This window comes from Centropristis striata, chromosome 12, assembly GCF_030273125.1.
Source record: "Centropristis striata isolate RG_2023a ecotype Rhode Island chromosome 12, C.striata_1.0, whole genome shotgun sequence".
NCBI lineage: Eukaryota > Metazoa > Chordata > Actinopteri > Perciformes > Serranidae > Centropristis > Centropristis striata.
Window position 1 is genome coordinate 32,487,259 of NC_081528.1, and position 19,622 is coordinate 32,506,880.

The 19,622-nt window shown below is 39.7% G+C and overlaps 1 protein-coding gene and 2 non-coding genes across 5 annotated transcripts; 1 reads left to right on the forward strand and 2 right to left on the reverse strand.

Moving 5' to 3' along the window:
• The first annotated feature begins 497 nt into the window (after positions 1-497).
• On the forward strand, positions 498-18,835 carry fermt3b (FERM domain containing kindlin 3b). 3 transcript variants are annotated; one of them, XM_059346717.1, is made up of 15 exons: positions 498-638; positions 2,010-2,149; positions 10,077-10,310; positions 12,176-12,292; positions 12,862-13,030; positions 13,215-13,317; positions 13,405-13,512; positions 13,674-13,808; positions 14,059-14,105; positions 14,563-14,687; positions 15,173-15,279; positions 15,411-15,632; positions 15,962-16,086; positions 16,584-16,725; positions 18,159-18,835. In XM_059346717.1, exons 2-15 carry the CDS (start codon positions 2,026-2,028, stop codon positions 18,336-18,338), a joined length of 1,938 nt encoding a protein of 645 aa, XP_059202700.1. In that variant the 5' UTR covers positions 498-638; positions 2,010-2,025; the 3' UTR covers positions 18,339-18,835. The 3 variants fall into 3 exon arrangements, with proteins under 3 accessions (XP_059202700.1, XP_059202701.1, XP_059202702.1); XM_059346718.1 differs by lacking the exons at positions 498-638; positions 2,010-2,149 and adding an exon at positions 3,246-3,415 and having other exon boundaries at positions 18,159-18,834; XM_059346719.1 differs by lacking the exons at positions 498-638; positions 2,010-2,149; positions 10,077-10,310 and having other exon boundaries at positions 12,232-12,276; positions 18,159-18,834.
• trnaw-cca (transfer RNA tryptophan (anticodon CCA)) lies at positions 3,670-3,741 on the reverse strand. The gene has a single exon. It is a non-coding gene; the product is annotated as a tRNA-Trp (tRNA).
• On the reverse strand, positions 11,998-12,068 carry trnaw-cca (transfer RNA tryptophan (anticodon CCA)). The gene has a single exon. It is a non-coding gene; the product is annotated as a tRNA-Trp (tRNA).
• Positions 18,836-19,622: the final 787 nt, after the last annotated feature.

Genomic DNA, 19,622 nt, shown 5'->3' on the forward strand with positions numbered 1-19,622 from the left:
ACTATCAAATGATTTGCTGTCAAAGCTAAACATTTGCCACTTTTTGCTATTTTCAATACTGCTATCTGTACTTATTTTTATTGTTGTTGGGGTTTTTTTACCGTATTTATTAAAGCATTGATGCAGCACTTGTACAGTGAGAATAAAACATATTCTATTCTAAAAGCGACTCATCGCTCATTTTAAAATCTATTATATGTGTATTTGCACTTCTCCAGAAAATGGAAGAGAAAGATAAAGAGGCAAAGGAAGGAGAGCAATAAAGCATGTCATCTGTCCCCCTTTAATATCTCACATCTAGCCTGCCACAAAGCATGCTCAGTCTGCACACGTACGCACACATTGCCTTTTGTGCATCACTCACACTAAGCCTGTCAGTCAAAACTTGAACCCTTTTCACATTTCCGCCCAGCGGAAACTGACAAAAAAGGGAACAAGCCTTTTTTGACAGAAGTGACACAAGCAGCACAGACACAGCTACCGAGACAGCAACCTGCCCAGCCCAAGAGACTCAGAGAGAGAGGAGGAACTGCTGCACATTGTCACAGAAACCTGGGAAACTTCTTCAGAGATCTAACAGAGGCACAGGGGTCCCCCTAGTTTCCATTTCTCAAAACCTTGGACGGAGGAGACTGACGGTATTGTCTTTCAAAGTTTGTGTGTGTGTGTGTGTGTGACATGAGAGAAAGGGTGAAAGTATGAGGACAGAGAGAGCATTAAAACTGCATGTGTTCCTGTGAGGGTGTTACAGGTGTGGGATTATTTATGAGGTCACATTACATAACAAAATATATTGTAATTAGTGAACTGGTCACAGATTAGAACTTTTATTCAGAGACATACAGATAAAGAAAGTTTAGGCCTACAAAAGAGGTAAGCAGGCGTGCAGGCATGTCATCTACTCATTGTTATACCATTATCTGTTATATTAGTGTTTGAAACTACACATGGGGCAAAGACACGCATTTTTATGTAATATAATTAAGATTGGCTTACATTTTAATATGCATGCAGCGTTTATTGGCATTGACTAAGCACCTCCCCTCGGGCTGGGTCAGAAAGCGGAAGTGTGGGTCCCTGGTGATAGTTCGAGTAAGAAACAGGAAGTGCTCATCAAACTGGACAGAATCAACTCACCCATCCATTCGTGTGTGTCTGTGTGTCAGTGTTACTCAGTATCATGTGATATTGAACCATGAGTTAAGTCTTTTTTCTCGCAGTTGATTGACTAAAGCATGATTAGCAGGTCATCATATAGCCTCTCTTTATATCATTCCATATCTGAAATATTCCATAAAAATTGAAGCAGTTTTTGTTTTATTTTCACATCTATCAGGTTCAGTCACACTTTTTTTTTAAGTTTTTACATTTATAGCATATGCATATCAGATTTTAACTACAGTTTTATACCTCTTGAGAATGAATTATAAATGCCTGTAAGTCATTTTTATGCACTGATGTGAAATAATGCAGAAAACATTAATAGTGGAACTGAAACTGTCTTTCATATTTTAGGCATGTAAAGTTTTTCTGAAATGTGAGAGTCTGGTTTTGTTTTAGAGACTTTTTAAATGTTTTCCTCAGGCATTTTAACAACTTATTCATGTATCAAAGTGAACAATATCTCACTGGTGACAAGGTCTCTAAAATAATAAAGACTAAAACCTTCAATTATTAAGTGCATTATGATACATCTGAACTATCTTTTCAGTGCTGAAGAAACAGTGTTGGCAGTTTAATCAAAGTGGTTGGAAGACAAATGAAAGAGTAACCCCACTGATTGATTAAAGTCTGTATTTGTCCTGCTGGACAGCTTTGTAAACCCTAAGCTGTCATATATTTGCACTTAACAATAACACAAAAAATAACATTTGTCTGCCAATTTTGCTTTTCAGAACAAATGGATACCATTTTAATGATTTCACAAAATCTATAGTTTTTTTAATTCTTTCTTTTTTTCCAATTCCTTTACTTCTTTCTCCTCCTTTTTGTCTGCTCCACTTTACTAGACCTCTTTCTCCCAGTATGGCGGCGTGGGACCTGTCAGTCACAGTGGAGGACCTGGGGTCTGACGCGCCACCTGTCACCCTTAGCGTGGCCTCTGACCTCCACGTGGGTGGGGTCATCCTGAAGCTGGTGGAAAAGACACGTGGGTCACCGTCCGTCTGTCTGAATTTGTTTGTCTCAGTCTTTCTCTCAGTCTCAGTACACAGATCGAAAATAGTTACATCATTTGCATGAACATGCAAGAACTCACATTTACGTAGGTAATGTGTAGGAAACGATTTCAGAAGATTTCATGAAACATCCTGCAAGCGTTAAATCATCATCATGAACATCTGCTTTAAAACAGCAAACATCCTGTCCTATCTTGCCCTTTTGCATATATGTCAAACATAATTATTAAACTTAATTTGAATCTTGGAATGTCAAAAACAAGCAAATGTACCTCATAATGTTTACTTTTCCTAACTAAATGTCAGAATGCCTGTCCATATAAAGTAGTATTTGAAATTGTTCATGGTTTAAAGATATGCATAGCTGCAAAACAAGCCAAAAGCCCTTGACAATGTATTTCAAAGACATTTAAAAACACTAACATCCTTATATAACTGAGTTTTCAGCCACTAATGGAAATTTCAATGTATAGTAGCCTAGTTCACATTTAGATGTAAGATAAACATGTCTTTTTTGACGGCTGTTTGTTAAATGAAGCTGGGGGACCCTGTCGTAATTTGAACAGAGAACCTTTTGACCTGGAGTCAGATGCAATACCATTGCGCCACAGATAGTACATAGGGACGTGACAAAGGACACATGTTCTCCAGCTATATATAATTAAAACATAATGTTATATTCATTTTAATATCAATTAAATATTTTAAGTTAGGTGAAAATGTTGGACTGGGGAACAAGCTCCGCCACAATCAATAACTGCACATCCTCGCCACACACACACACACACATGTTTAATGTACCAGTTTTATATATAGTATTATGACATCTTTATGTTGTTGTTTTTTATTATTGTGTACTGTAAGAAGAGAAGGAGCATATTTAGAATAATGTACATACACCACCATTCATTTAATGTATAGGCTACTGTAGGAATTTAGAGAGTATATTTTGAAACTATCATAATCTTTATTTATGATTACAGGAGTATCATATTTCGATACATCAACGTCCCTCATCAAACAACGCTCCCACGCATGCGCAGAACCGTTACGTAGCAGCTCTAGGTCGCCCTTTTCGACATAACACCTGTAGCATCACTCGAAAGTCCGTTACAAAGACGTTAGCTTTTCCGTTAGCTAGCAAGCTAGCTGCCGCATCAACACCATAAATCCGCCAAACTCCGAGTAAAATAGTGAACAAGAAGACACCTAAGTCATCAAAGTAACGGGGTATTACCGTGAGTAACTACATCAGTTAGTGCAATCTTGAATGTATAAATGCTTTACACTTATCATCATTAAAGACGTTAATCAACGGTAACGTTAGGCTTAGCCCAAACTGTCACAGCATTAAATAATTAAATGTGGATTACTATGCTTTAAGTAACATTATTATGCTTTAAGTAACATTATTATGCAGTAACCACACAGATTTGATACTTGAAACATAGTTAACGGACTTTAATTTAGTAAGAAAAAGAAGAATAAATTCTGACCCTGACGTGATTTGAACACGCAACCTTCTGATCTGGAGTCAGACGCGCTACCGTTGCGCCACAGAGTCTGCTGGTATTACGGTGCTGTGCTGGGACAGGTAGTTGATTATGTTAGCCTGGTTTTCGTAATAATTGGTTTAATGGCCTGTTACCCAGGGGGCAAAGTAAAAAAACCGACACGGAATGTTGTAAAAGGTTTCACACCAGAAATGATATCTAGGACCTTCAAGGATCACAACCTGGGTGGACAACCCGGTCAACTAGCTACTGGAAAGCTACAGGGGGCCAAAATCCCCCTTTTGGGGACATTTTCCTGGCGAAATTTTGTAAATGCAAATATTTAGGTACTACAAAGGCATAAATAGTCCTACAACTTTAAAATTTGGCAGAGAGTATCCTGACACATAGGGGAAAGCAGGAAAAAAAGATGCTGGGGTTTACTGCAACTCTAGTTTAAGATATCACCCTCAACATGCCAAAAAAGACAAAAAAAAGTACTGTTCGCCTGACAAATGCTCATGAAAATTCATATTTTTCAACACTTTATGTTGAGTATCTATACCTAACATATATATAGAAAACTTCCCTAATTCATAAGCTTCCATTTGAGTCCAAGATGGCCTTTCTACTAGCTACTGGAAAGCCATAGGGTGGGTCCAAACAATGCAACCCCTATTGTGAAAAAAGAGTCAATTATGCGGATCAGACTCCATTCTATTTCTGAGTGGTTATTTGGAGATAGATTTGGAGAGATCATTCTATAAAAAACTGAGCCAACCTATCGAAAGAGCACAAAATACACTTTCAGATGATGCCTTGGTTAAGCAGCTTGGTTCCCACTAAAGCTACATGAGGGAACTGTGCATTTTGTGGTCTCCCCAAAATGAACAAGCAGTGCACTTGTGGTCTTCTGGATTGCTTGCTGTTCAAAATAGGTAAATATGCTTAAAAAATTATTTCTTTATAAAATACTGAAGGATTTAAATTAATATTATATACAGAAGGACAGTATGTATGTTTGCCACCTATGCTAATTTTAGATTTTTTGATGTTTCAGAAACTGAGAACTGTTTCAGCTTGCTAGCTTGCTAGCAAGCTATTAAGCTAGCAGCTAACATTCAGCTAACATTCTGAAAGAAACTGTAAGTCCCTTGTACTGTATTTTTCATTTTATCAATATATATTATATATATATATATATATATATATATATATATATGTTTATCACTGATTGAGAGTATTCCATGTGATGTACCAACCATTTGTTGCAGTGCTGTATGGGATTGATGCCACACCATGATGTACACGATGAAACATCTATACTGTATTTAGCACAAGTAAAGAATAGAGTGAGTATATTGAGACAGGCTGCACTACATATGATTCAATATATTTTTATAGAACATTATATTCAGTGGTGGCTAGTGGTGAAATTGATTGGGTGGGTTAACAAATAAATTATAAAGTAAAAGTAACTCTCTCTCTCTCTCCCTCTCTCTCTCTCTCACACACACACGCGCGCGCCGTGATCCACCTCATTCATGTTAGCGCCTGCCATTTTTCTTCTTCTTCTTCTTCTTTTTCTCTCCCATCTTGTCATTGGTCTGAAAACAGCAGTATTGGGCTAAATGAAATCAGCCCAAATGACAAGTAAGTCACGGGGGAGTGAAACGACACCTGTCAATAAGTTACCGGCCACCAGCCTGCTTCTAATTGGTCAGAACCGATCGGCCTGTGGGCTGAATGAAAGTAGCCCAAATGGACAGCAAATGGAGAGGGCGGGACATGGACGGGCCTGTCAATCATTTACACCCGGAAAATAAATTAGAGCACCCATTTAGAGATATCCATGTTTTCCTTTTAACTATTTGGTGCTTTTGCCACTTTAGATTTGACTAAAACTACATTACATTACATTACATTACATGTCATTTAGCAGACGCTTTTGTCCAAAGCGACTTACAATAAGTGCATTCAACCTGATGGTACTAGACATAGACCACAGGAATCAAGTAAGTACATAACTTTAAGAGCTAACTGTCATTGCTACAGGAGGGCTATATGTTAAAGAAGAAAAAAATAGAAAAGAAGAAGAAGAAGAAGAAGAGCAATTTAAAAAAAAAAAATAATAATATAATATATATGTGTTAGGTGACCATGGCTTAACCGAGGTATTGTTGGAAGAGATATGTCTTCAGCCTGCGGCGGAAGATGTCCAGGCTGTCTGAGGTCCTGATGTCGGTGGGGAGCTCGTTCCACCATTTGGGAGCCAAGATAGAGAAAAGTCTGGAGGAGGTTTTGAGGCGAGTTGACCCACGGAGGGTGGGAGTCGCCAGCTGTTTGGCCGATGCAGAGCGGAGAGGACGGGTAGGGGTGTAGAGTTTGACAAGGTCCTGGATGTAAGTAGGACCTGAACCGTTAGCAGCAGAGTACGCCAGAGCTAGAGTCTTGAAGCGTATCCGAGCAGCCACCGGTAGCCAGTGGAGGGAGCGGAGGAGGGGTGTTGTGTATGAAAATTTGGGAAGATTGAAGACCAATCGAGCAGCTGCATTCTGGATGAGTTGTAGAGGTCGGATGGCTTTGGCAGGCAGACCTGCCATGAGGGAGTTGCAGTAGTCCAGGCGTGAGATGACCAGTGCCTGGACCAGGACCTGAGCTGCCTTCTGAGTGAGAAACGGACGGATTCTCCTGATGTTCTGCAGCAAGAATCTGCAAGATCTGGTAGTGGCGGTGATGTTTGTGGAGAGGGACAGTTGGTTGTCAAGAGTCACGCCAAGGTTCTTGGCGGTTTCTGTGGAGACAACCACTGTGTTCTGGACAGTGATGTGGAGGTCAGAGGTCAGAGCCCTTCCCTGGGAGGTAGAGTAGCTCAGTCTTGCCCAGGTTGAGTTTGAGGTGGTGTGAGGACATCCACTGGGAGATGTCGGCCAGACATGCAGAGATACGTGCTGCTGCCTGTGTTTCAGACAAACTAAAACTAAACTTTAAACAACAATCTTTTGTATGTTATTTAGACAACTATAACTTTCTCATCTTTATTGCATAATATAGGGAGGGCTTAGCCCTGCTAGCCCATTTATACCAGCCATCACTGATTATATTGTAATTTTTCACAATTTAATCCACTACTTTAAATTTACAATTATATAATTTGAGTAATTTCTTTGTATGTTCCTTCTTGTAGCAAGATGACAAGCCAGCCAAAGAAACGTGGGAGATATTGCCATGCGGCTGAAACATGGTCTGGTGGCAAGGGTTGTGAAGACAAAAGCACTGACTACACAAAGTGTATCATATGTCAAGGACAGTCTGATACATACCTACACTTTATTACTCCCATAACGAAATCCAAGTTTAAAAAAGCCATTAACGCGCGTCAAGATGAAGTCTTCCAAAGACTGCACCATGATTCTGTGTCAGAAAAATGGTTGGAAGACAGTGCACCAAAGTGGCACCCAAAATGTCGGAATTGGTACATAAATGAGAGGAGCTACCAATATGCTGAGAAGAGACGTTCAGCTGATGTGAGTGCACAAGCATCAGATTTAGCTGATCCAGGATTCAGCTCCTCACACCATGATGTCAGGTTCACCAGGCGAAACACTGAAAAATTTAAATCCAAGAAGAGGTGTATAATTTGCAATAAGCAGTGGCTGCGAGGAAAGGAGCCAACCTCTTTGGTATCCTGTAGCAATGACAGTTAGCTCTTAAAGTTATGTACTTACTTGATTCCTGTGGTCTATATCTAGTACCATCAGGTTGAATGCACTTATTGTAAGTCGCTTTGGACAAAAGCGTCTGCTAAATGACATGTAATGTAATGTAATGTAATGTAGTTTTAGTCAAATCTAAAGTGGCAAAAGCACCAAATAGTTAAAAGGAAAACATGGATATCTCTAAATGGGTGCTCTAATTTATTTTCCGGGTGTAAATGATTGACAGGCCCGTCCATGTCCCGCCCTCTCCATTTGCTGTCCATTTGGGCTACTTTCATTCAGCCCACAGGCCGATCGGTTCTGACCAATTAGAAGCAGGCTGGTGGCCGGTAACTTATTGACAGGTGTCGTTTCACTCCCCCGTGACTTACTTGTCATTTGGGCTGATTTCATTTAGCCCAATACTGCTGTTTTCAGACCAATGACAAGATGGGAGAGAAAAAGAAGAAGAAGAAGAAGAAAAATGGCAGGCGCTAACATGAATGAGGTGGATCACGGCGCGCGCGTGTGTGTGTGAGAGAGAGAGAGAGGGAGAGAGAGAGAGAGTTACTTTTACTTTATAATTTATTTATTAACCCACCCAATCAATTTCACCACTAGCCACCACTGAATATAATGTTCTATAAAAATATATTGAATCATATGTAGTGCAGCCTGTCTCAATATACTCACTCTATTCTTTACTTGTGCTAAATACAGTATAGATGTTTCATCGTGTACATCATGGTGTGGCATCAATCCCATACAGCACTGCAACAAATGGTTGGTACATCACATGGAATACTCTCAATCAGTGATAAACATATATATATATATATATATATATATATATATATATATAATATATATTGATAAAATGAAAAATACAGTACAAGGGACTTATAGTTTCTTTCAGAATGTTAGCTGAATGTTAGCTGCTAGCTTAATAGCTTGCTAGCAAGCTAGCAAGCTGAAACAGTTCTCAGTTTCTGAAACATCAAAAAATCTAAAATTAGCATAGGTGGCAAACATACATACTGTCCTTCTGTATATAATATTAATTTAAATCCTTCAGTATTTTATAAAGAAATAATTTTTTAAGCATATTTACCTATTTTGAACAGCAAGCAATCCAGAAGACCACAAGTGCACTGCTTGTTCATTTTGGGGAGACCACAAAATGCACAGTTCCCTCATGTAGCTTTAGTGGGAACCAAGCTGCTTAACCAAGGCATCATCTGAAAGTGTATTTTGTGCTCTTTCGATAGGTCAGTTTTTTATAGAATGATCTCTCCAAATCTATCTCCAAATAACCACTCAGAAATAGAATGGAGTCTGATCCGCATAATTGACTCTTTTTTCACAATAGGGGTTGCATTGTTTGGACCCACCCTATGGCTTTCCAGTAGCTAGTAGAAAGGCCATCTTGGACTCAAATGGAAGCTTATGAATTAGGGAAGTTTTCTATATATATGTTAGGTATAGATACTCAACATAAAGTGTTGAAAAATATGAATTTTCATGAGCATTTGTCAGGCGAACAGTACTTTTTTTTGTCTTTTTTGGCATGTTGAGGGTGATATCTTAAACTAGAGTTGCAGTAAACCCCAGCATCTTTTTTTCCTGCTTTCCCCTATGTGTCAGGATACTCTCTGCCAAATTTTAAAGTTGTAGGACTATTTATGCCTTTGTAGTACCTAAATATTTGCATTTACAAAATTTCGCCAGGAAAATGTCCCCAAAAGGGGGATTTTGGCCCCCTGTAGCTTTCCAGTAGCTAGTTGACCGGGTTGTCCACCCAGGTTGTGATCCTTGAAGGTCCTAGATATCATTTCTGGTGTGAAACCTTTTACAACATTCCGTGTCAGTTTTCCAAAAAATATGGGTTTTGCCCCCTGGGTATGTAGAATGATTAATGTTTACATTGTCAGTGGTTCGGAAGCCACATTCGAGTTTATGAGGTGAGATATAGAGAATATGAGCCCAGATATAGAGAATATATAGAGTCTGAAAAGACAACTACACTTCACACATCGGAGCACAAAACTAAAGGGGTGTTTCATTTTTATTTTTTGAAACTTTATTAAAGCAACATGGTGCAATACAAGACAATACACCAACAAAACGCCGTCAGGGGGTTTCAACCATATGGTTTCAACAATACAGAGGCAAGCTTTCATACAAAAACATTGTAAAGTGTACATAAATTCAAAGTTTATAGCTTTCATTTTGGTAGATTTCTTAATAGACTTAATATATTGTTGGGATTCATTTTCAAAGACAAGAAAGAGAGGTTTTTGATTAACATAACGACATTTATGGATATGCCATTTGGCTAACTGTATCATGAGATTGATGATATTATAGTATGGTTTTTCTTTTGCAAAAGGAAGGTCAGTGAAACCAAACAGTATATGTTCAAAGAACAGGGACAAATGAGGTTCAATCGAAAAAGAAATCAGGTTACAAATATCTTCATCTTCAAGGGCAAGACCAAAATAAATGAAAAACATCTTGTGGGTGTCCTTCACAGAAAGAGCAGTTTAAGTCTATGTCTTTCTTAAATTGTTGTAAAAAAAACTTTAGATGGGTGAATTCTGGGAATTATCTTAAAAGATACTTATTTAACCTTATAATTGATTATATATCTACTAAAGGGGCGTTAACTGTGTATCTCAGTTTTAGCATCTGTTTTCTGTCCCGTGCAGAGATACAGCGTGATTGGTCGGACCATGCCCTGTGGTGGGAGCAGAAGCAGCGATGGCTGCTGCGAACAGCCTGGACTCTGGAGAAATATGAAATCCACGCCGATGCCCGGCTGATCTTCATGCCCCAACACAAGCCCCTGAGGCTGGGTCTACCCAACGGCATTACCCTGAGGCTCCGGGCCTGCTTCTCCAGCCCTGCCTTCCAGACCGTGATGGGCATCTGCAGAATGCTCAGTGAGTCTCCTTCTTTATTTCTGTCTTCCTGCCTTATTTGTTTTAGGTGAATCCCTCTTCCCCCCTTAAACTATCTCCATTAATTTCTTGACCTTTTCTTTCTTTGCTTTTTCTTCCTTCACTGCATTCTTTCAATTCCTCTATTTCCTTCCCATCCCTTGTTTCTTCATTTGTTTTCTAATTTCATTTCCTTCTTTTGTTTGATTTCCTTTCTTCTTTTTTCCATTCTCTACTTTATTTCCTCCATTTCTCTTCTGTTTCCTTCCCTTTCCTTTTCCCTTGTTTCCATTCCTTCTAACTTTCCTATTCTTCCTTTTGAATTTATTTTGTTTCCTCCTTTCTTTCTTTCTTCCTTCCTGCCTCCTCTCCTCCTTTCTTGTGCCCAAGCGCTGACTGCACATACACTAATGTGTTTATGAAGTGTATGCACATCCTTGGCCCAATTCTCAGGAAGCCGTAATAGACAGTTTTTGGTTTTTTTTGTTTATTTTCTTTCTTTTTTCAATAACAAGCAGAAGCATTATTGCTTACTTCTGTACTGTAATCGGTAGGCTTTATTCTGCTGCTGAGTCAGTCTGAGTAACAGAATGATGGACCCTGACTTGATTTGAACACGCAACATTCTGATCTGGAGTCAGACACGCTACCGTTGCGCTACAGAGTCTGAAAACTTCTGTTAAAGATCCTTACATTTCTGAAAACTGTTAATTTATATTAATTATCTGTTTTATTGTCCCATCGTGGAGAGACAACATCCCCAGACCTTGTGAAACATATACATGCTTCTTCTTTTTGACCATTGTCTATTAAATGGAAGAGAATCTTACAAGTTGACTCCGACATGATTTGAACATGATTTGAGTCAGACATGCTACCATTGTGCCACAGAGTCTTTATTTTCTGTTGCCAACAGGTCAAATAATCAGCTAACAATCTAACACTAGTGCATTTCTTGTTCTGTGCTCAGTTGGACTAAAAGACACCCTAAAGGAATTGGCTGTTCATTTTAAACAATGCATGCACCTTGCTAACAAAGCTCATTGGCACTGTAGCTGATAACATAGTGTCCTTTCAAATCCTGTTATGTTCTGCACATTCACCGGTTGAGAAAGACCAACATGTCAACAGCTTAAGTTCCAACCTCAAGATCCTAGTCAACAAACAAGTGGGTGATCCAGTAATGTTTATTTTCTTGTATCCAACCCCATCCTGTCAAACCTTTGTCTTTTTAACCCTTAATAAGGCACTCATTGAAATACTTACAAATTCCAAATTTCAACCCTAGAGAATATTGGAGGATATTACATACAGCCAGAATGGGTAAAAAACATACGGACCCGGGGGAGGGGGGTAATATTTTGAGAATAAAGTTACAAATTTATGAAAAAAAATTCTCAAATTAACGGTAAAAAAATTGACGAGATTAAAGTGGCAGATTTATGAGATTTCAAGTGGTGAATCTGCGAGAAAAAAGTTGTTTTTTTCCACTTTTTTCTCGTAAATCTGCGACTTTTTTCGTGCAGATTTGCCACTTTAATCCAGTAACGTAGTCTGATGTTTGCTGATTAGCTGGAAGAAATCCATGTGGTTCTACGACCAAACAGAGAGACATGGGGACCTCATTTTGATATCCACTGAAGTTACCAAATATAGTTCTTCGCCCGATAAAGGGTTAACAGAATCATATTGACCCTGACTGATTTGAACACGCAACCTTCTGATCTGGAGTCAGACGCGCTACCGTTGCGCCACAGAGTCAAATCACATGCTCACAAGGACCATTTCTCAGTCTCTCTACATATTTATTTATGTATTTTATGACATTAATGATGATTGCATCCATTTCCTCCCTATTACCTATACAGATATCCGTCACCCAGAAGAGCTCTCAATCCTTCGGCCCATTGAGGAGAAAAAGAAGAAGAAAGATAAAAACTCGACTGAGGAGATCTACGACCTCACTGAGGTGCCCCTCTCCTCGGGTACACTCATCACACTTCATTCACACTGCAGGCTTTGACATGTACAAGTTTTATAATCGGTAGCTTCAGACTTTGATTAAATGCAGAAGATTCAAATCATTGATGAAAGATTTTATTTATAGTTTAAAAAATTGCCAGTCTACATCAACTTTGTCTTTTGACTTTACATTGATGCAATCCTTACTTTATGACAGTATGATTGATACAAACAAATAATGAAATGTTCTCGCAGGTTTTTTTTCAGTGCAGTCACGGCAAATCAGTTGAACTATATGTGATAGCAATAATCACCATTTCTGCTCGGTTTTGCTTCTGTTAAACTATTTGGGCATTTTTGGATGATGAGGTCTGAGACCAGTTCTCTTCAGAGGGCTTGGAACAAACAGAGAGTCTACGTGTAAACCATCCATAAGTAGATTTGTAGCATGGTGGAGACGATTAATGAAATATATCTAACAGCAATTTTTAAGCATCTAATGTGTATTTTAAAGCAGCAAATGAGTCATCTATTATGGAGGTCAGACTCTTCAAAGTGATCTCCCTGGAAACCTCCCATACTTGCTTTGCAGTGTCCCGGCCCTCTCTGTATAATGGCATGCCGGCTCACTTTGCCGACTCACCTCAGATGGAGGCCATCTACAAGATGCTGTCAGTCACCCAGCCTCCTCCCGCCCCCGAGGTCGTTGCCAAGCAGTACCGCCCGGCCAGCGTGGTAGACAAGGCCCACATCAACGGCAGGTACGCCCTCACACATATCAGCATTGTAAACTTTTTATTTATGTCAAGACTAACGCGTCCGGTGGAAATCCCCAGTAACAGTCTAATTAAAGATTATGAGAAGCTCCGTGTTTTGAGATAAGAACAAAAACTTTGAAGCTCTACAGTCAGACACACAAAAAATACTTACCTCTCTCCCTCTCAGGTGGTTGGACTCATCCCGCAGTCTCATGCAGCAGGGCATCCAAGAAAATGACAGAGTCTGGCTTCGCTTCAAATACTTTGCCTTCTATGATATTGAACCCAAGGTGTGTGTGTGTGTGTGTTGTTTTCATAGATGTGTGCTGGACATTGCATATCTCTCTTGATTTTACCTTTTTTTTCGCACTGTGCAGTACGATGTGGTGCGTTTGACCCAGCTGTATGAGCAGGCGCGCTGGGCCATCCTGCTGGAAGACATCGACTGCACCGAGGAGGAAATGATGTTATTTGGAGCCCTACAGGTAGAAAACACTGCTGTGCTACTGAAGGGAAATATATGTGTGTCAGCAGGGAAGGAAATATGAAAAACAGCTGTTACAAATCCATTTCCCTCACTCCTCATGCCCTAAAACCTTTAAATGTCACTTTTTACAAGAATTCTCTTTCACTCAACCTCCTGTAGTACCATATCAGTAAGGTGTCTCAGTCAGAGCCCCAGATGCTGAGCTCCTGTGCAGCCATGGACGACCTGGAGACTGCCCTGCAGTCCCTGGAGGTCAAGATGGAGGGAGAGAGCAGCTCCGCGTCCGACATGCTGGTCTGTATATTGGATGTTCTTGGCACTGAGCTGGATTAGAGAACTCAACCAAATTAACTAGTGTTAAAACCTCAACCGTAATTGTATATTTTAAGATGTCATTATTTGAGATTTGTAAAACTGAAGTTGTTGATATAGTCATTTTGAACTGTTTTAGGACTGTTTTCCACTATTCCACACACTACAGTATTTTATTATAAAGCAAAAGAAGAGTATGCTTTTATCCACTGAAATACATCTTTTTATCCAGGAAAACATGACTGCACCAGAACTCAATGACTATCTGAAGATATTCAGGTGAGATTCATTTTCCAGACGTCCATCAGCATCAGCCTATATGACAGATGTTTGCCTCTTCTGTCTTATGAATGATTTTCATCGCATGGCTCGGCCTGACTTGCCTGAACTCACTCTTGGCGCCAGTGACTTTTCTCTATTTCATTTTCCACTGTGGACAGTACCGCTCAGCAACGATGTGTATAATTGCACTATTGTGGCTGCTATTGACGGTAGCTGGGCTATTAAAAAAGTGTCATGCAAGTGACAATTCTCTCTGCGTAATCAGTGGTCTGCAGTGTTTAACTCCACTTCTAGTATCGGTTGAGAGAACCACATGGAACCTCAACTGAGGTAGTACCAATAAAAATAATGGGTACTATCCACAGCTTTTGTTACTAGAAAGCCAAAAAAGAGTTGAGTAAAGCTGTGCTGCACCATACATGGATGACATGAGCAAAGTGATTGAATGTTTCAGACCAAAGAGGCTGACTCTGAAGGGATATAAGCAGTACTGGTTCAAGTTCCAGGATACCTCCATCTCTTATTTCAAGAGCAAAGAGGAGAGCATCGGAGAGCCCATTCAACAGATTAACCTCAAAGGTAATCAACATATTATTGTATTTTTCGTTATAAGAATATCCAGTTTCACATTGCGATAGAAACCATATAGAAAAAAATATATATGATGGATATATTTTTATTGCTTTGACCATATATTTATTGTCATATCACTCAGCCCAACTACAGTATAATGTCTTGCTTACAAGTGAGTGTTGCTTTTAAGTCTGTTTTCCTCCTCCGTCTGTAAGAAGCTAATGGGGTCACAGCTAATCCTAGATCAGTACCATAAACCACTTAGGAGCTCTTTTTAAAAAACAAGATTTTGGGCTAAAAGAGGAATGGATGTGGATGACAACATAAATACAGAAAATGAACTGTGAAAGGGACTCTGAAGGCTCAGGCGTGGTGCTTGTAGCGAGAAATCATGGAAGTCTGTCTCACTGGTCTTGCTTTATTTCTCTGTCTGACCCATAAATGTTAAACTTGAGTACTGGATGTTGGTTTGATATTTATCCTGCATGCAGGATGTGAGGTGGCTCCGGACGTTAATGTGGCAGCACAGAAGTTCCTAATCAGACTCCTGATACCAGCACCTGAGGGCATGAACGAGCTCTACCTGCGCTGTGAAAACGTGAGGACACACAAACACACGCACATATCTCTCTCCATTCTGTTATTTCCACTTCTGTCTCACCTCTCTGACCACAACACGAGACTCTCTCTCACTGTTTTTGCTCTGTGTGGTTGTCCTTCGCCCTCCAGGAGCAGCAGTATGCTCAGTGGATGGCTGCATGTCGACTAGCCTCCAAAGGCAAGAGTCTAGCCGACAGCAGTTACCAAAGTGAGATCCAGAGCATCGGCTCCTTCCTAACCATGCAAAAGACCAGCTCTAGTTCCCATGGCAACGCGCCTGCCAATGATGAAAGCATCAATACTCACAGTCTGGTGTCGCCACGCTACCATAAGAAGTACAAGGCCAAACAGGTACAGGAGAGGTGGAACAGGCACAAAAAAATTATAAATAAAGTGAAAGTTATTGTCTCATATTATCAGAAGGCAGCTACAGAAGAGGACAGAACTGTTAGATCTCACTCACCAGTCGCTCATTATTGATCCTATATACAGTACATGACATTTTGCAGCAGGCCAAATCACAAATGAACTTAATTATTTTTCTGTGCTACAATGCAGTGATTTTATGTAATTGGGCGAACTGGACATCTCTGCAACTGAAACGTCATCCCACTTTGTGCTGATGCGGTGAAAATATAGTTACCGGTATCTGACCTTTTACCCTTTGCCTGCTCCTCCAGCTGACCCCTCGCATCCTGGACGCCTACCAGAACGTGGCTCAGCTCTCCCTGACAGACGCAGTGATGCGCTTCCTGCAGATCTGGCAAGCCCTGCCCGACTTTGGGCTCTCATACGTCGTTGTCAGGTATAAGGTTAAATTTAAAGCCTTCATAATATATTAAATGCCAGTTACCATCAATAGAAAACCATTTTGTCTTGATATGAAAAGTTAGAAAACTACAGCAATGAAAGGCACATTTTAGTATAACTGGGTTAATATAACAACATTTTCTCTATTACTGTTAAAGCAAAGCAGTACTCATGAGCAGGCATGATTTTAGAAAATATAGAATTCAAGACTGTAATACTGTGCTTTCCACCTTCCACTGACAGGATTTAACATGTTTTTTAAACGTGGTGTAAGTTCCTGTCAACAAATTGTAGCTGTGTGAGTCACTAGTCACAAGATTAATAGTATTGTCTATAGGATTGTTGATAAATGTCGAAAACAAAGAGGTGGTCTCCAACTGAGGTCCAGCAAGTGTACAAATCAGTGTCACAACAATTTGGGGGATTAAAGCTTGACTTTTGTCACAGCAAGATTTAAGATGAAAAAAAAACTAAAAGGTTTTTGTCCAACAGGTTTAAGGGCAGCAGGAAAGATGAGGTTCTGGGCATTGCTCCAAACCGTCTGATTCGTATTGACCTGGCTGTGGGTGATGTTGTCAAGACCTGGCGCTACAACAACATGAAGCAGTGGAACGTTAACTGGGACATACGACAGGTGACAATAATGTTTTCGTCCACCTTGTGTCTGAGAGAGCAGTCTGCAGATGTTAAGCTTATGTTTCTGCAGTACTGAAGCTAAAGACATCTGACAAGAGTTTCTCTGACTCACTGTGGCTAAATATAATGGACACATTGATACCACAGTGGCCTTTTCTTAAAGTTTCATGAACAAACTGAAGCGTTGACCCTGACATAATTTGAACACCATGACATCACAGTGACCACAACTATTATAGGAGTTTCATGAGGAAAACAAACTGGACTAGTCTAAAAAAAGTGAAGGGAAAACATGAAAATATCTGCAGAGTCACAAATGATTACGCTTGTCTGTTTGATTGCCCTGTTGTGTTTTGCGGATGAAGTTCTACAGATGATGACACATAAATTATGATGACCTCTGATCATCAGCTTTTTAATGATTAAGGGGAGACCAACCCATTGACCCTGACGTGATTTGAACACACAACTGTCTGACCTGGAGTCAGACGCGCTACCGTTGCGCCACAGAGTCTTTATTTTAGATGCTAACAGGTCAACAACAGGTCAGCTAACAAACCAAACAGTAGTGCATGTCTTGTTCATTGCTCAGTTGGACAAAAAGACACTCTAAAGAAGTTGGCTGTTCATTTAAAACAATGCATGCCCCTTGCTAACCAAGCTTACTGGCACTAGCATGAGCTGATAACATGGTGTCCTTTCGACTCCAAGCTTTCTGCACATGCACTGTTTGAGTAAAAGCAACATGGACATAGCCTAAATACCAACCTCGAGGCTTTAAAGCATCAGTCCACAAACCAATGGGTGACCTTATGGTCACTGCATCCAGTATTGTTACACAACTTCTGGATACAATGTCATCCTGTACCATCAGCTTTTTAATGATTAAGGAGAAACCAACACATTGCCCCTGACGTTATTTAAACACACAACCTTCTGATGTGGAGTCAGACGCGCTACCATTGCACCACAAAGTCTGTTACAATCAGCATTAAGGCAACTTTTCTGACCATTTATATAAAAATCTATGAGCAAGTGACACTACTTCTCACTGAATTTATAACCTCAGCAAACACTCTAATTTCCCATTTAGAATAAAACAGATAGTAAAACAGTGTATGCTTCAGGTCGGGGCTACCTTGTTATTGATATGGTCACTTCTGGCTTTAAAAAACAAGATGGTGTCTGACAAAATACTGAACTCAGGGCTTCAAAACAGTAGCCCTTAAACCAATGGATGATGTCATATTTCTTTTATATAGACTATGAACACTACCCATAAAAAGAGGACCACTTCTGACAGTGCAGAGCTGAAGTTTTAAAGGAACCTCTCATAACTGTAACTTCCCTTGTGCAACTTTTTTTCCACAGGAAAAACTTCTTTCAAAACCTCTGCTCATTTTTTACTTTGTGTGTTTCTGACCCCTCCAGGTGGCCATAGAGTTTGAAGGCAACATCAACATTGCTTTTGGCTGTGTGACTGCCGACTGCAAAATTGTTCATGAGTTTATCGGAGGCTATATTTTCATGTCGACACGCAGTCGTGCAAAGAGCGACACACTCAATGAGGAGCTTTTCCACAAGCTGACCGGCGGACATGAAGCTCTCTGAGACTAAAACGCTCCTGATCTCCTGTGTGTCTCAGCGTTGGATTATGATTTTACGTTCCATTTAGGCAACTACAAAAAATTTCAAAACTGTTCAAAAACAGTGTATTCTGTTCGTGTATAAATGCGTTAAAACCCATCCAAGTTTTTATATAGCCTTTGTTCCACACACACACTGTCATAAGCTATCAGTGGACGGACAACATGTTCAGGACTCTGGTGGTCTTCACGCTGACTATCCTCTCACTTCTGGATGGACTGCTGCTGGGAACAGGATCAGCAGGCTTGACAACCCAACTCATGGAAATTTAAAATCAACAGTTGCATCAGCCAGCAGCAGCTTTTCTGTTTCGCCTCACAGCATTCAGACTTCCTGTCGCTCAGGATAGAAAGCCTCGCTTTTGTCCAGAGCTGCAGCCTTATAGAAGATAGAAGAACACAAGAATCAACAGCAGAACACATGCTTTTAATAATTGTTTTCCCACATAAAATTATGAATAATAAACATTTAATAAAATAAATACAGCAAATGTATTCTCTGTTGTGTTCACTCCTCATAGTCATGACATATTATGTTGATAAATTCTGTTGTTTCATGAACAGGAAGCTCCTAACCATTTATCTCCCCTCACATGATGTCTGTGTGTCCATATCCTACAAGAAACAGTTACAGCAGTCCGTTAAACGAAAACCACAGTGTCTGTATCCTCTGCTTTCCCATACTCAGTGAAGTGTCTAACCACACATATTATGTGTCTTCATAAGACAGTTTATAACAAGGGTTTTATATTTTACAACTGCGTGGTGAAATTATCCTGGTAGTCAATGGGATACAGAAATATAAAAACGCTACTTAAATTTAAAACTTGTGTTCCCTTGTGTTGGACAAACAGCTTTTGGACGGTGAAAACAAAATGGGTAGTTTTTTTCTTATCTCGCTTAGGGTGCTTTCAACTACAGTGCCAGTCAAAAGTTTGGACACACCTTCTCATTCAATGTTTTTCTTTTATCATTTTTTCTACATTAAAAAAGTATATTAAAGACATCAAAACTATGATGTAACACATATGGAATTATGTAGTAAACAAAAAGTGTGAAACAAACCGGAAAAGGATCCTTTTTTTACTACATAATTCCATATGTGTTATTTCATAGTATTAATCTACATAATAAAAATCAAGAGAAAACATTGAATGAGAAGGTGTGTCCAAAATGGTACTGTACATAAGAGAGGAGCAAAAATAAGAAAACATCAAAGGGTACTAACAAAATCAGAACAAATCCTGGA